This window comes from Lichenostomus cassidix, chromosome 6 (assembly GCF_008360975.1).
Source record: "Lichenostomus cassidix isolate B80296 chromosome 6, HeHo_3.0, whole genome shotgun sequence".
NCBI lineage: Eukaryota > Metazoa > Chordata > Aves > Passeriformes > Meliphagidae > Lichenostomus > Lichenostomus cassidix.
In genome coordinates, this window is record NC_139487.1 from 7,499,499 (window position 1) to 7,515,884 (window position 16,386).

Here is a 16,386-nt window from a genome sequence, read left to right on the forward strand (position 1 = left end):
AAAATGAAATATACAAGTAATGCTTTCCAGGATAAGTATATCTGCCGCAATCCCAAAGTATCCATCATAATGTATTTCCATTTTCTATGCCAGGAGTAAAAGGTAGAAACTCTCCATGTTGCAGCTTTCCCCTCTTAGACAAGAGCAGCCAGAGCAGTCCTTGCCAGCATCTCACTTGGGAGCCATAAGCTGAAGAGAGAGGAAGCTGTGGGTCTGTCCCACTGGTTGTTAAGATCACATTTAATCATATAAGGCACCTATTTTTTCATTATTGTTTGGTTGATATTTAGAAACAAAAAGGCAACCCTATTCTAGAAATCTGGCAATTAGAATTATATTAGTAGATCAAGTTGACATTTGAAATTATTTATAAAAGGGTTAGTGGTCACTCTTGATCTTTTAGAATGTAAAAATATGGTCTGATAAGCATATTTGCCATCTTGGAAACATCAAGGTTTATTTTGATTTGTTGATTGATTTTAAGCCAACTCCTTATTTAATGATCTAAGCTGGGGTCATGGCTCCAGAGAAGCAGACATTTAATATATATAGAGAGACAGAGCATGAAACTGCTGACACAATTTTGATGCATGATTTAGGCAGTATCACTACTACTTTTCCTAAATTTTGGCACAAAGTCAGGGACCAGCAGAATTCTAAACTGTTAGTGGAAGGTCTTATTTACCCACAGCAAAGCAGCCTTCTGGTATATGGCTCTGAGAATGTGATACTTCAGTTGTTACTGACTCAAGTATGTATCTTACATGACCCTGGAAAGTTTTTTGCCAATGTAAGCAAGGGGTGACTTCATTGCTTAGTAATTTGTGTTTGATTGTTTGAATGAAGTAACAGCATAATTTTTGTAGCAATTAGAAATATTATAGATATAAAAATATATTTACATCTATAATATATATTACATGTATAAATATATATGAAATGTTTCTCCTCTCACTGCTTTATCTCTACTTCTGTGGTAACACTGTAAAATTCCTCTGAGGGTTACAAACTGTTGTATTTCTCTTGGTTCCAGACAAGAGCTGTCCCACATACACCAGAGCTGATCCAGGTCTTGTCCCTATGCTGAGCTGGTACCAAACATGGCTGTTGGGAAGCTCAAAACTGCTGCTATGACAGTAGATGACTCCTGTTCAGGTGTCTTTCTTTTAAGCATGTCCAAGCTATCCTGTTTTCTTCAGTAACCACTTTTTTTTAAAATTGTCATTCTTATTTTTCCTTCTGAAAAAATCACTATCAGAAAAGCCAAGATGAGTTTGCAAAGCAGAGGGAAGACTGTGTGCATTTCTACTGCCAGCAAAATTTCCACAGATTCCAGTGTGTCCAGGTTTTCCTTCTGACCACTCCACGTTTGCTACGCAGATGGGATTTCCTCCTGTACAGATCCTGCAGCTGGACCTGGGTGGGCAGAAGCAGCTCTGATTTTATCCATGCTGTTCATAACCCTCCCTGCCTGCTGAGCTGCACAAACTGCTGACTACTGAATCCTCAAGGTGAAGGACAAGACGAAAACCATTTTCAGGGATTTGAAAGGATGGCATTAACAAGGCAGGAGAATGTGAGTCTAAAAGCCAGGATAAACAATACAAGGATTTCTGTTTTTTCCCTTTCAGAAAGCTGAGAGGAAAATTGTCTGCAAATGTGCACTGTTGATGGACAGCCTGCTAACAGCAAAAATAGGAGCCTCTAAAAACTGTAGGAAATAAAAATTCATGACCCAAATTAAGAAATATGAACTTGACAGGTGCATCCTGTGGATGTGGAGATGAGGGAAGTAGAAGTGGGTTTCTCAAGTAAAGGATAATGACGATGCAGAGAACAGGTAATTGGTTCCTTCTCTCCAAGGCAGCTCAGCATGGGGGGATCCTGTCCCGCTAATCAAGCCGTGCCCCGCTGCGTGCAATGGGTGCTGCATCTGCACAGGGCTGTCATGGAAGTGAGTGACATTCAGGAAAGATGAAAATTGCTCTTCTCAGATTGCAGCGACTTTCCTCATTTACAGGAGACACTCAAGTGGATCACTCCATCTCCCTGCTTTCTAGCAGAATAAACCCAAGTCATGCTGGAATTGTTCATTAGCCTGAGGATGTAAAGGTGTGTTTGGTTCACCTCCTCACTGATACAGGCTGGTTCCCTCATGAAACATTCTGTTTTGTCCAGTCTGGCTTTAAAAGTGTGAGCTTACAGGGCTCCTTCCACTTCTGGTCCTTCAACACGCAAGGTCAGGAAGTTTTCACTGACAATGAGTTTCAGTTTTCCTCAATGATGTTATTTCATTCTTAATTGCATTCTCATAAATTAAGGTTTCATAATTCTTTCACTCTTGCTGCTTAAGTCTGACAAATCTCTTTATTGGGAACTAATGTTCCTTTAACCCTAAGCCATAATTCAACTATGCTAAACTTAGTTACCTCTGTTGCCCTCCTCTCTAAAATCAGATCTTTCTGCAGAACTTTCTGTATCCTGTTATATGTATCAAACAGCAGAAAGACTTACATTTTCACCTGCTTCATCTCTCCAGACTGCAATTGGGATACTACACACCTTCAAACATATAACACAACTGTCATGTTTCTGCCATTCTCAGTGCAAGCTACTGAAGCAGGTTTATGCTGCCTAGGGCTCCCTGTGGAGGGTACCCTCTTTCGTTTCAGAAGAGAACCATTCACTTTAGAAAATGAGTTTCACATTTTTGAGGATTAAGAGAATATGTTCCTACAGGGTTCTCCCTTTCATGTGTTTCCTATTTTTCGGCATGTAATATGCTTCACCAGAGGAAGGGTGAATTATGATGCTGTAGAACAGAAAGGCAAAACCAGTGGGATGTGTCTACTTTTTCTGTCAAAATTAAAACACATTAGCAAAGTTGTGAGTTCTACAGCACTGTTCGCTGTTCTAGTAGATTCTATACCAGCAGCAGCAGTAATTTTAATAACCAGCAGGAGTTCAATGAAACATAATTTAGAATGTATGTGCCATCCTAGCAAGGGCAATCAGGCAGCCCAGTGAGATACTATGTTCCAAGATGCATCTTTTTATCCTCACAGATCTGACTCCAAAGGCAATGCCAGCAACCACTCCAAATATGCAAAATTCAAAGTTTCACACTCTCTTTTTTGGAATTCCCAAGAAGCTTATGACACCTGAAAATTTTAATCCACCATGTGCTTCACTTGATTGCAGAATTGCTCTTCAGTTCTTTCTCTCACTGTTCAAAGGGAACCTTGGCTGCTAAAGGATGCACCAGGAACACACAGTTTAGGCTGAAAGGCCTCATACAACCTGGGACAGATTCACTTCACTGAGCATTAATCCATTTTAATCCAGCTGGATCACATACCAAACTAGCAAAATCCTTCAAGCTTTGACAGCACCAGTTCTGTTGGTATTTAAAGGTTAACAAAGTCAGTAGATCCTGTGCTACTTGTATCAACAATGAGAACTTAGGCTGAGAATCTGTAAAATGAGTTTGTGAATATGAAGTAGAGACCACACACTGAGAGAACTCTGGCTTTTTTTTTTCCCCCAATAGGATGCAGAGCCCCAAAATCTTGTGTCAGAATTCAAGTGCCATAAGATTACCATGCTTCAACAACCCAGTCATTTCAAGAGTATCAGAGAAAAATATAAGATGATGCAAAACATTCCATTTTGTTACAACTTCTTCACTGCTTGAGAAAGCAGTCTCCCTAAATCTCTAAATGCCTCATGCAGGCACAGCAGATAACTGATCTGGGGTGGGAGATGACAATCTCTGAGACCCAAGAGGATGGAAGATGCAGAGAGCTATAATGAAAGCTGCCAAGTGCATCATCTTGCTCTAGCACTGTTCTTGTTAAAGATGTAAGAGCACTTGCAGATGTGAAATACAGAGGAGAAACATCTAAAATCCAAGTGAAACACTCACAGGAGATCCTACAGAGCAACAAGATTTTTAAAAGGCTGATGAAAACTAGAAGGAAACCAAAACTGGAAAACACATATAACAAGCACAATTTAGAAGTATATAAAGCCATATACAAACACCTATGTAAAAAAGCCTTCCTCAAAAGCCCTGAAGGAAGAAACAATGCTCACTCACCTCCATGGCATTTGTCTCCAACTCAGCAGACTCATGTTGTGACTGACACACTCTGCATTCAAATGCAATAGAAAACTGAAGTCTTGACCAGCTGCAGCCTTTCTGGAAAGGTATCAAGGCTCTCAGGAAAGTGCAGATGTATCTGTGCCCAGGATGGCTCCATCCTGGCCATTTCTCTAGGCTCCCAATTTTCATGGGCAAGAGCATGCTGGCTCACTCTGAGCCCTGCACAGCGCAGTACAGGAAACATGTTTATCTCACAAGATGCTGCAGTGACAGACTCAAAATAAATGAGGACTTCAGGATCAAAGGCATGATGTAAAATGTTAAAACACACTCTGTCTCAAGGTCACCCACACAAAAATTATTACGGATTCTGTAATAATAGAAGCAGTTGCTTCACTGAAATTAATTTATTTTGAGAATATCCCTTTTAATCCTCCATGCATTTTTTAGCACAAAAAGTTGGATTTTATCACAACCTCCTTCATAAAACTTAATATTGTATGTCTGGTAATGTGGCTGTTTCAACAATTCCTCATTGGAAATTCCCACATCTGTGAAACCTTGGCAACACTGTTAGTAAGTGACCTACACGAAGTTTAATAGAAAATTTTTACTGAATATCCTCTGTTTAATGTAAACAAGGCAGGAGGCAAAACAAGGAGTATATATTTTATATAATTACACTATTTTACAGGGCACAGAAAGCATTGAGGACATGGTTTGAAAACCCTGTATTGATATGCAATATCAGATATGGATTTTCCATGTAGCCCCAGGTCTATTCCAGGACCCTTCAATCTTACCAAGCACTTCAGGGTAGTATTTCTTCTAGCAAGACAAAGAGCACTAATAAAATGTCACCTGTAAGATTGCACAGCAGGTTATGGTAGAAATTACCATGCATTTACAAAGCCATTCCATGATTACTTGTGCCCTGTAAAATGAAGTGTGGCAATCTTTACACTAATCATAGTGTAAGCAAGCTTGGGATTCTGGTCCTTTCATATATATATATATATATGTATATATATACATGGGTGATGTACAACCAGACTCAAGCTGTGCATCAAGTCACAGCTTTTATATTGCACAGACAAATATATAGTAGGAACATTACACAGACAGGATCTGAATACCAGGAATATTACAGTCATATGAGAAACTAAGGACAAACATGTTCTACCAGAGCTAGCACATGGCTTATTACAAAATTTTCTAAATCAGAGTCTAAATCAAATACATACTATAAATGAAAAAAAAAAGGTAAAAAAATGCTTCTATTTACACACATGTGCATCAGGATTAAAATGTGGTTTGGATCTGCTTTTTGAAATAAAAAATTATTCTAGTATCCCATCTCAAGTATTTCAATCTAATCCCAGTGGCCCTGTTCTCTAAGATGATGAGCACTTGCCTTTCCCACTGACATCTGGAGGATCTGCATAAGCCATGAACTCTTCAGGCCATGTATTTTCTCAGGTGTCCCTCTCTGGGCAATAAATAACCACATACAAACACACACACACGAAACAAAATGGGCTCCTCAATGACATGCATAGATCAAAAAGGTGAAAACATGGACCTAAACTAACTTCTAATTATTAAAAAAAAAAAAAAAGTGCATGAAAAATATCACCACAAAAAATAATTAAATGAGTTCCATCTCTTAAGAAAGATTAAATCACTTTTACAAAAATAAAGGTCATTGTCATCAGGTATGGTAATTAAGGGTTTTTAGGCAGCACTTACAAAAGCAGTTTAGGCTAAAGCAACTTTAAGGATTGCTTCACTTATATCAGGATGGATTCACGTCTTATACATTTATCAACTAAATAATTTGGTTTGCAAGAATATCACCAATGTCACTGGAGACTGAACAATCATAGCCTGAATTTAAGAATGATCACAATTGCATCTATTTTTTTTCTCATGGACAAGCTTAAGGAGCTGTGTTTGTAGCTCTGCAGTATTTTGCATTAAAACTGCAGCCTTTCAGTGTAATGAATTCGATTACCAGTGAAAATAGCAATGACAACAAAGGAGGTGATGTTTATGCTTTCCTTTTGGATCATGCAACTCTTGAATGGCTTCATCAATTCTTATATATTACTTGGAATGCTCTTGCAAGTTTTGTTTAACATTTCTCTCACTTCCATTTATAATAGCATTATCACTTCCAGTTTCCACTGAAATTGGGACATTAGAAGTATTCTTTAAAAAATAAATAATGAAAATAGATAATTTGAGGGAAAAGTAATTAAGCTAAAGCAAAACCAAAAAGACCTGAATTCAGTAAAGCATCAGCATTTCTCCTCAACAGCTTAACTTTGTTCATATAAAAGACTGTGATTTAAGGAAAAAAATCTTGAAATTAAGCTTATGTTTAACTGTTTTGCTGAATTGGGACCTTATAAATATCAAATGTATGTATTAAACACCACTCTGCATAGACATCAACATGTTCTAAATTATGTGTCAGGTATTAAGGAAGCTTCTGATGTGGACTGTCTGCAGTACAGATCACTAAAAATGATTTGCTACATACATTCAAAGTATGTTTCTAAAGAAGAAAAATGAAATAACTTTAATTTTTTTAAACTTTATCTTACTATGCCACTTGGACCTGAAAACACTTTGGAGCTAAATTCAGAAAAAAAAAAACAAGTGAAGAAGTAAAACATACTTTTGTTTGCCAGAGAGATGCAACACCTTTTACAAAAGTCTCCCAGTACAGGGAGACACTGAATTCAGGTTTTACCTGCCAAAATGTTTCCCTAGTTCCAGAACTGCTTTCTCCAGCTGAACCTGTACTGGAAGCTTTTACAGCAGGATGCTCTTCACTGGTGACAAGAATAAATTTAGCTCATTAAATGTGACACTGCTCTAATTAACCTGCTAACTTAAAAGGCCTCTCAACATCCAGCTTCCATAAATATTAAAAAACAAGACCTCAAAGGTCTGGATAGAGAGCAGAATCTGATTCTAGGTACAGTCATGTAAATCCAGAAAAATTCTAGTGACTGAATAAATGAGTCCATATTTGCACATGAGCAATGCCATCTGAAGTGGGCATTAGCTGTGCAAACAGGGGGCAGGAAAGACAAACAAAGAAAGACAATGTAAACTGAAGGAGCTGAGCTCTACCTTGCCTTGCTCAAAGGAGGGGAAAGAGGTCCTGCCTGAGTGTGGAGAGCAGGACAGCTCACTGGGTGTGACTGCAAGGTCCAGCACAGCCACCTGCCAGGGCACAGGGTAGAGGCAGTGAGGATCCTCTGAGGGGCAGAACCAAAGCACCCTGCAGTGGCCTCTGCTTGCAATGGCCACTCCTGCCCTGGCTGATGGCATTCACATGGAAAAGGAGTCACTGAAAGGCAGTCCTGCATCCCAGCACTGGGAAAAGCAGGTGCAAATTTTGGTCCTATATAAGTTACCAATGCTTTAACTGAATTGGCATCGCTGTGATGGTTATATAAGCAATAAAAGTATCTCAAAATAACAGAATGTTTATGCTGCCGATTTTCAAGGCACAAAAGATTCTTAAACCCATTCAGACTAATATCAATTTAAAAGAAATTAAAAATACTGTTTCAGCAACAACTACTGATGACCTATAATTAACCTGTAATGTAAAGGTGATATGAGTCAAACAACTACAGTTCCCATGTAAAAACCTAAAGCAAATCTAGTTACACAGATGACCTGGAGATCAATCACTTGGAATGACAGAGACAAACATGCTACAAACATGTACACTTCAGATATATTTGTTATGGATGTGATGCCGAATCAGGATTCATTTCTTTAGTATTGATTTTAGACTGATGTATCTCTTAGAGTAATCCACTGAGGAATCAAGCTTGGAGTTGTACTTAAGATGCACCAAAACCAAAATGATCCCTCATTAACACATCCTATTGTATATGGATTGGTGGATTTTTGAACATCTCAAATTTTAGTAATACACATTGCAACTATAGGTGTGTTTTTCTTTCGTACAGCCAACTGAAAAGAAAAAGAATTAAGACATAAAAATGTTATAAAATTACTCTGCTTTTTTGAAAGTAATATGGTCACAAAGAGCAAACTGGTGCATGTGAGCCCCAGAACATACAAGAGCCCAAACTCTCTAAACATTGTCATCAGAATAACCAAGGTCTGATGTCTGTGGTTCTTCATGCAGCTTTTGCAGCTCTTCACACAGTGCCTAGAAATGCTGTGTATTGGTTTCTCCCCAAATGCCTTCACTCATATTCCAAGTCCATTTGCAATCTCAACATCTGGCGAAAGGAACATGTCTTCCAACATCCCCTGCCACTTAGCCAGGAGGCACGGCCTTGTCTCTGGGTGTCACAGTGGCCTCGTCGCTGAGCCCAGCCCGGAGCCAGGGGTGGCTCAGCCCCCGGGCTGCTCAGGGCGTGGCTGAGGTGTGGTACTTCACAAAGGCAATCGCCGCCAGCTCCTTGCAGAACTCTTCCAGCACAATCACGCCCTCTAGTAACGTCATGTGGTCAATGCTGGGACAGGAAGAAAAATGCAGGGAATCAGGACAGCAACCCACAAACCCAGCCACGCGTCTTGGGGAACGTGCAATGCGTTTACTCACATGGGCCCTTCTGGCTCCAAGCCCAGCAGGCGTTTTCTGACCAGCAGAAGTTTGGGGGTGAAATCTGGGATGCGCTGGATTCTGACCATGAGGTCCCCGACGACCTGTGAAGCCCATGCCATCAACACACAAAGTTAACACCTCTGCAGAGTGCCTGGCAGCAAGGCTCAATGGCACCTTCAGTGCCCAGGGACAGACCCACCTCAGCATCCTCATAGAACAACCTGCAGAGAGGCTGCTCCACCCAAAAAGAGAGTGAGGGAATGCAGAAAGTAAAGAAATACAAAAGCCTTATTTTCTCTTGTCACAAATGGCATTACTTATTTTAATTACATTGGTGATTAATTTGTCTTATTAAATGTTGATACAGGCAATCGACCAGAGAATTCCTGGGCTTAGGGAAAGCACAAGGTGAGAGAATGAAGATTTTATTTTGGAACAAGGAGGGCTACTGGGAAAAAGGGAGCCAAGCCCTCTGTTCCTATTGGGCAAGCATCATTAACAGGCTCCTGACCACCTTAATAACAGCTTGGTAAGCAAAGGACTCTGACTGAGGACACTGCAGTGTGACAGGCACCCTGCCAGCACTTCTAGGATGCAGGTCTGGCAGGATGAAATTGAATTGGAGAGGAAGGGGACTTTTGATAAATCCAGGACTTGTCAAGAATGGCCTTCATCATAAAAAAAGAACATGAGCAGAAATACCCACCCAGGTCCAATCTTGATTCAAAATCAGGACTGTAAGTATCTGCTTTCAACAAAGAACATTTACCAACTGACCCAGCAACTACTTCTACTAACTACAAAGGTATTAAATATATTGCTGCTATACAGCCATATGTAATTATTAATTGTGAGTTTACTCACCCTGACAATCACAGAGAAGAGAGACTTGCAGCCAGAGGCAAGGTTGACATAGGGATCCAAAAGGTATTCGTGTATATGAGGATGGGGAAACAGGGACAGTTTGGACAACACTGATGTAACTTGTAAATTTACATCATAGGGCTGCAAAACGAGGGAAACACAGTACTTAGTTATTTTCATGCTGGCTTCTTTTTATCCAGCTCATGTTTATTTAACTACTAGAACTTTACACACAGGGTTATGAATAAATAAAGATAAAAAGTTAGATTAGAAGACAGGCCCAACCTCTGCTTTTCTCAACACCAGTGCTGTGAATATGACAGTTGGGAATTAGATGTTATTATCTGCATTGCTGCTACAACCACTTGAAGCTTTTGCACACTTGTTTATTGCAGGGTAAGTCTTCTTCCCGTAAAACATTTTTTCAGCTAAAGAAATAGCATGGAATCAGCCTAGATTAAACATCTGCTTGCTTCTCCTGGGAAACTGTAAAGTATATGAGCTCAGGAAATTGCCAGAGAGAAATCCATGTTTACAGCTAATATGTTATTTCTCTTCTCCTTTATTTTTTCTGGGAAAGAACCACTGCAGAAGGCCTGGCCATCTTGTGGCACCATGCTATGGGAGATGGGACCAGTCCTTGCCTGGAAAAGCAGCAGGAAAAGCTCAGAATTTCCTGTCTACCTCCCTTCCCCAAACCAACCAAATGGGAGAGGCAACATTGTCAGATGCTGGAAAAGACTTATCAGTCACAACGAATAAAACAGTACCTAATTTTCTAGGAAAAAATAGTGCCTAGTTTAAAGGACTTGACCACTCTAGTAAGAAACTTACTTCATGAAAGCAAGTATTTTCACCATGGCCTCTTTATGTTCCAAAACTTCTTTTCCATCTTTAATTTTCTCATCCCATTGAAAACAGGCTGACATTTTAGTTCAGCCCAAAATTTGCAAACTAGTAGACTCTCCTTCCATTTCTTCAATGGCAGAACAGACCAAGTTGACAAGAGATGGACAGACATTCCTTTGGAATACCTCTATGACAATCAACCTTGTTGATCTAAGTGGATTACAGGGCCCTCATTCAATCTCTGACTGCATATTGGCAGTAACACCCTCACTGCCATAATCACAGCTCGAAGAGGAGGATTTAATGACCTCAAATTCTCATCTTTATGCTCTCAAGTTAGCATCCCACTGAAGAATCTGAGAACAGATTCTTCCCATTTTCAGATCTGGAAGATTTGGATGAATTCAGCCTCAGATTAAGACAGCTATATTTAGCCATGTCTACATGTCTAAGCTCTCATTAGCTGACTCAACAGAGATTTGACACTTGATACATCTGCCCACACACAAACATCTCCTGCCATCTCAGATGCTCCCAACTATCTGCTGATCCCTTGATGATTCTACAGAGGGTGGGTTTCTGCAAGATCAGTGTTGTAACCACAATCTTCTGGGAATATCCTGGACATCACAAAAATGGCAACAGACACCTGAGCTTAGGCACCTGAGCTGAACTTTCAATCCATGCAATTGAGGAAGCTGAGGTGCTGATTCACTCTGCACTAAAAGAGACACCTAATTGCCTTTCAGCCTAGGAGCCCCAGGGACCACTGGGGCTGCTATGACACAATTTCCACTGACTACATGTGTACACATAAGTAATATTTAGGTATCTTATTCTTGAATTTGTTACCACACACTGTTGCATTGCAAAGTTGCCTCATAGATCATTTGAAATGAAAGCACTTACTTCTTCCAGTCAGTGGCAGTTATTTCTGTACTTGGCACTCCAGGAAAAGATTCATCCCAATCTCCTAACAAATGAAGCTTTCAGACCCTAGACCACAGTTGTTACAGGTAAAAGAGATCACTACATTTTGAGTTATTATAGCAGAGCTACTGTGCAGAGAGAGACAAAAATTCCTTCCATAAATCCATTCACTGCCTACCTAGCTGAACTGTAGGAGAAGGTCTTTAGAGCTGTTTGAGTCAGCCAATTCATTAGGAAGCTTTGAAGGCATGAGCATTATCTGGTGTGCACAAGAAGAGAAGGAAACAAAGGAGTAACACGTGCTGCATTGTTCAGACAGATTGCTGTTGTGATTCCAACTAATTGAGAGCATTAAAGAAAGCTGCTTCTTCACACAGAGCTTTTATTTCTGTCCATATGTCAGCAGACTCAGTAAAATGGCCCCATATCAGATAAAGCCTAAAAAAATTCCTTGTAACTAAAAAGACTAAACCCAGCAAAATTTGAAGTTCAGGAAATTAAAAAAAATTCTTGGGGTACAGTCAGTTCCACAGAAATTTATACTATCAGCAGGAGGAAGAAGGTAGTGTCTAGTACATGAGGTATTTGAAACAAGTTACTTCACTTGTGTGCCTGAGCTATCTTCTGTCAGAAACGAGGTTACTGAGAGCTACTACCTCTGCAAAGCTTTCTGATAGCACAGATTCATATCAGTGTTCCCATGAACACTCACAGAGCTGACTTAGAGGCTACTCCTGCCTTCCTGCTCATGCTCTCTGTGCATTTATATGTGCAAATGGTTCTTGTCCTGCTTATTGACCAGGAAATGCGACATCACACAATTATACGACGCTGTAATAGACAAGCAAGTGATTGGGAATCAGCAGATGGAGATCTGCTCTGCACAAGTGAAAGCATCAGAAATGGAATTCTTAACTTGCTTTTTCTTACCTGATCAAGAATCCTGCCCATTCTTTCAAACAGGACTTTCAAGAAGTGTCCTTCAAAAAATGACGCTTCTAAATTGCACTTTTCCAAAGATCTGGGAGATCCAGGCCACTCCCACCGTAAGCAAATGACACAATAATCCCGGAACTACAAAAAAGTAGTGAGGCAAACAGACTTAAATCTCCATGGAAACAATTTAATTTCCTTTGATAGTGCATACACCTTAAAACCATAATCTGTAGCTAAATGATAAACTCAAGCTCAGAAAGATCAGTCATTCTAGAGTAAACACTATCAGTAAAAACACTGTCAGCAGGCACCTCATTTTCCTGTGAACATTCCTGCTGTTAGGGTAGTTTCAGAACAGTGCAGAACAGAGCTCCTAAAAAGTAGCTGGGGCCAAAACACAAAGCAAAACCAACAATACAGATCCTAATCAGGGTTCTTCTGAATCAGGAATTGCATTCTTACACATCTTCTTGTCAGTACATTACCACACTTCCACTGCATTATGTGTAGCTGATCTTGCTATCCAAACCATACTGCTCCCTAATCCCCAGGACAGGAAAGGCATGTGTATATGCAGAAGGTACAAATTAGAAGTATTTCACAGGTTCCTCTTCCCTCTCTTTGTTTCCTAACACCCCTGGCAGTCTTTCTCCACCTTGCCCCATATTTGCTGTGGGCTGCCTGATGTCTCACTTGTAAGGAATTACACCTTGAAAGGAGCACAGGTTAAAGCAGAGAAAATAAGGAACACAGGAATAAAAAGAGAGAGAAAAACAGACTCAGAAATTCTGCATTGATTGTAGCTTACCTACTTGTGCAGGCTTCCAGGAATAGAAATAAGGAAGCAGAACAGCTATTTGGATGTAATAACAGCAACAGGCAGGGCTACTCTTAGGGGGGAAATATTTTAACAGTAGCCATATCATCGTCAGGAAGTGACAGAAACCAATTCTGCTCTCTAATAACTCCCAGTACACTCTTTTTCCCAAGGCATGAAAGAAAGACAAAGATGATAAGTGGTTTCTGGCATCAAAGAATAGAACATAGGGGTATTTCACATCAACCTTTGTTTCCTTATTCTCTATTTTCTACTCCCTTTCTTTTCAGGAGAGATTATAGATGAAGCAATATAAATACAGAAATCCAAACTTCCCATCTTTAGCAGCTGATAACGTAATTCCGAGGATATGGAATTTTTGAATTACCTGCTAAATATAGCTCTCAGTTACTTTGCTCCTCTGCATAAATGTTTCTATTCTAGAAGATTCACAGAGTTTCAATAAGAATGCTGCAAAGAAACAGTGACTGTCCTCTGACCAAGGAAACTTTTCGTTTGTAAAAGCAAAACTTGCATTTATTTCTAAGTAGTAAATCATAAAGCTTTCCCTGCCTACCCAACCTCCCAACTTCAAACCTGAATGCCTTAGGCTGTGCATTCCCTGTGATGAGCCTTTATTTGCAAAGTCCCAGATTGCATAACTCCTATGCAGCATTTTAATTTCTCTTTAGTTCTTTCAAACAGCTTGGCAGGCAATTCTCCAAGAGAATGCAGATAAATGCAGAAGCAAATTAAGAATCTATCTGCAGTTCAGGTTTTCTCTCACTGTATTTGTTATATGAATATTAATGCATTTAATGTCATCCATTATTCCCACTAGAGGAATACAAGGTGAATTCATCATCAAAAGATCTCCAAAGGTAAGTTTTCATTAAAAATGAAAATTGAATTTTCCCATCTTCCATTACCACAAGATGCATTTAATAGAACTATTTACAGAACCATTCGTATATTCTCCCCAGCATTTCAAATTCTCAAGGATTAAGGAAGAGTTCACTGACTTACTTGTCTGTGGGCATCTCTGAGGTAAGTATCATAACCTGTACCTTCCACATGGTATGATGACTTTGCTTCATCAGGTACAAGACAGAGAAAACTGTAGAGAAAAAAGGTACATTAATGACTATATTCCACGGAGCACCAGATCAATACTCTCTCATCATCTGTAACAGTGTACACACAATGCTGAACTGTCTGGCCAATTAATCCACAGACTCTACCATAGCTTTATGTGAAGAATAGAAAACACAACATCTATTTAAGCCTATCTATTCCAACTACGGTTTGTAATAACAAGGTATATACTTCAGAACTTCTGTATCTGGCACTAGAGGCAAAGTCATCAGTGGAAGCATTTTCTGAGAATCAGCAGAGAGAATGGAGATTAAAGGGAATATTCATAAATAGGTCAAATATTTGCTAAAGGTCAGACTCCATCTTATTAGAGCTAAACCAAGATATACTTGGGAATAAATGAGCCAAAAGAGAGGAGAATTACAGTTGAAATTCTTAACCTACTTCATAGGTAGTTTTATTTATCAGTTTGTGGAGGCAAAAAATGAACATCTAAGACACACAGGAGTATTTGCATATAAGTGTCCCAGTTAGAACTATAATTGCCTTTGCCAGGTGTTTAGTCAAATACTCTATGTCTGTATTACTTCACCAATATCTGACCTAAAATGCATCAGGAAATTCTGAGCAATATAAGCAACTGTCCTTAAAAAAAAAAAAAAAAAAAAGCAACCAACCCTGAAATTTCTGGACAGCAAAATAAAACCCAGTCTTTGGGCCCTGATTCCATATTTCAGCCTTCACCATACCCCAAGAACTGCTGGATGCTCCTGTAGGATTTATATGCAGAAACATGTAGTAGTAGCTGACTTTTCATGTGGAGTTTATCTTATCTCAAAAAATACAAACTTGCAAAACACTGCAAATCAGAAAACATTTCTATTCCCTGATGGAGTTTGCATGAGGTGAATTTAGGAGAGTGTTCTTTGTGTCTTTGCTCCAAACCATGTCCACCATTAACTATAAATAGCAATACTAGGGCAAAGAGGGCAAGAAGTGATGATGCTACTCTGTCCTGGCTGTCCTTGGGCTGTTTGCTTCCTTTGGCTAACACCTTTGATTATTTCTGGGCAAGTAGATAGGTCAGCACTGACACACCAGTGCTGCTCTGCTATCATGTATTAAGAGAGCAAACAGCCTCAATCCTAATATTAGTCCCTAAGAGAATTACCATCACTAAGTTGCTTAGAGCAGAGCTTGTCCTCCTTGTGATATCCAATTTGCAGTGATTCTAACAAGCACACAGGTGCTTCCTGACTTTCAGGGAACCGAAGGTTATCTCTAGCATAGCAATTATTTGCTTTTATGTATGTGTTTGAGGAATTTCGAAGTCCTAAGGAAGTTTGTGGGGTTTTTCCCCCCTGAAAGGTTTGTGGCAAGACTCCCTGGATTTGTCCAGGAAAGTTAGTAACAGTAACAGCAGTTTAAGTACAGCAAATTTCTGTCAAATGGAAGTTTTATAATCAATGAGGCTTTCGTCATGAATTCTGAGTATTCAACCATTAGCTGCAAAGTTCTTCTATTTTTCTCATTTATGTTGAATTAATGCAAGCTCTAATCTTTCCAAAGTAGCTTTCTGATAAAATGCCACATAATTTCCTACTGTGGAGTCATTTTCCCAGCTGGCACAGAATAACACTCATTACAGAGTACACATTTAATTTGCACAGTGTGTGCAGACACCCACACAATCAGACATTTCCTCAAGTCTTTGTTTCAACTCACCTATTTACAATTTTATGAACTTCAGTCTTCCCATCGTTTTTTGGATGTTCTGGACTGACAGGTGGAGAAGCACTGAGCCATTCCTGAGCTGACAATGTGTTATCTGGAGACAGATCAGTAAATAATGGATCTTCCTCCAGATCTCTGTGAAATTGCATTAGACAAAAACAAAATCATTCACAAAATGTTAGGGAAGGCAGGAAAATCTCTGGGTCACAAGGCAGGCTCTTTTTCTTCTCTGAACAACTAGGATGTTTTACAGGACATTACTATATCCACACTGTATTACCTAATTAATATGCAAAAATACCAACCTTTGCAAATGCCCAACAATCTGAACAACAGACTAGATATTTTTGACTTGTACAAAATTACTGCATCAAGCCACTTAAAACTTCTCAGCCAGATTTTTCACATGCGAGAGTTCTACTCCAGGACACATTTAAATTATTCTAGATG

The 16,386-nt window shown here is 39.4% G+C and overlaps 1 protein-coding gene across 2 annotated transcripts in view; it reads right to left on the reverse strand.

Moving 5' to 3' along the window:
- Positions 1–4,497: 4,497 nt before the first annotated feature.
- FHIP2A (FHF complex subunit HOOK interacting protein 2A) overlaps positions 4,498–16,386 on the reverse strand; it is a 33,920-nt gene continuing 22,031 nt past the window's right edge. For both annotated transcript variants that reach the window (XM_085064774.1, XM_085064773.1), the window contains 6 exons: positions 15,928–16,071; positions 14,134–14,224; positions 12,285–12,428; positions 9,576–9,716; positions 8,709–8,812; positions 4,498–8,619 (listed from right to left, as the gene is read on the reverse strand). In XM_085064774.1, the coding sequence (XP_084920900.1) occupies positions 8,514–8,619; positions 8,709–8,812; positions 9,576–9,716; positions 12,285–12,428; positions 14,134–14,224; positions 15,928–16,071 (730 nt within the window). In that variant the 3' untranslated portion in view covers positions 4,498–8,513. The remainder of the gene's footprint in view (positions 8,620–8,708; positions 8,813–9,575; positions 9,717–12,284; positions 12,429–14,133; positions 14,225–15,927; positions 16,072–16,386) is intronic.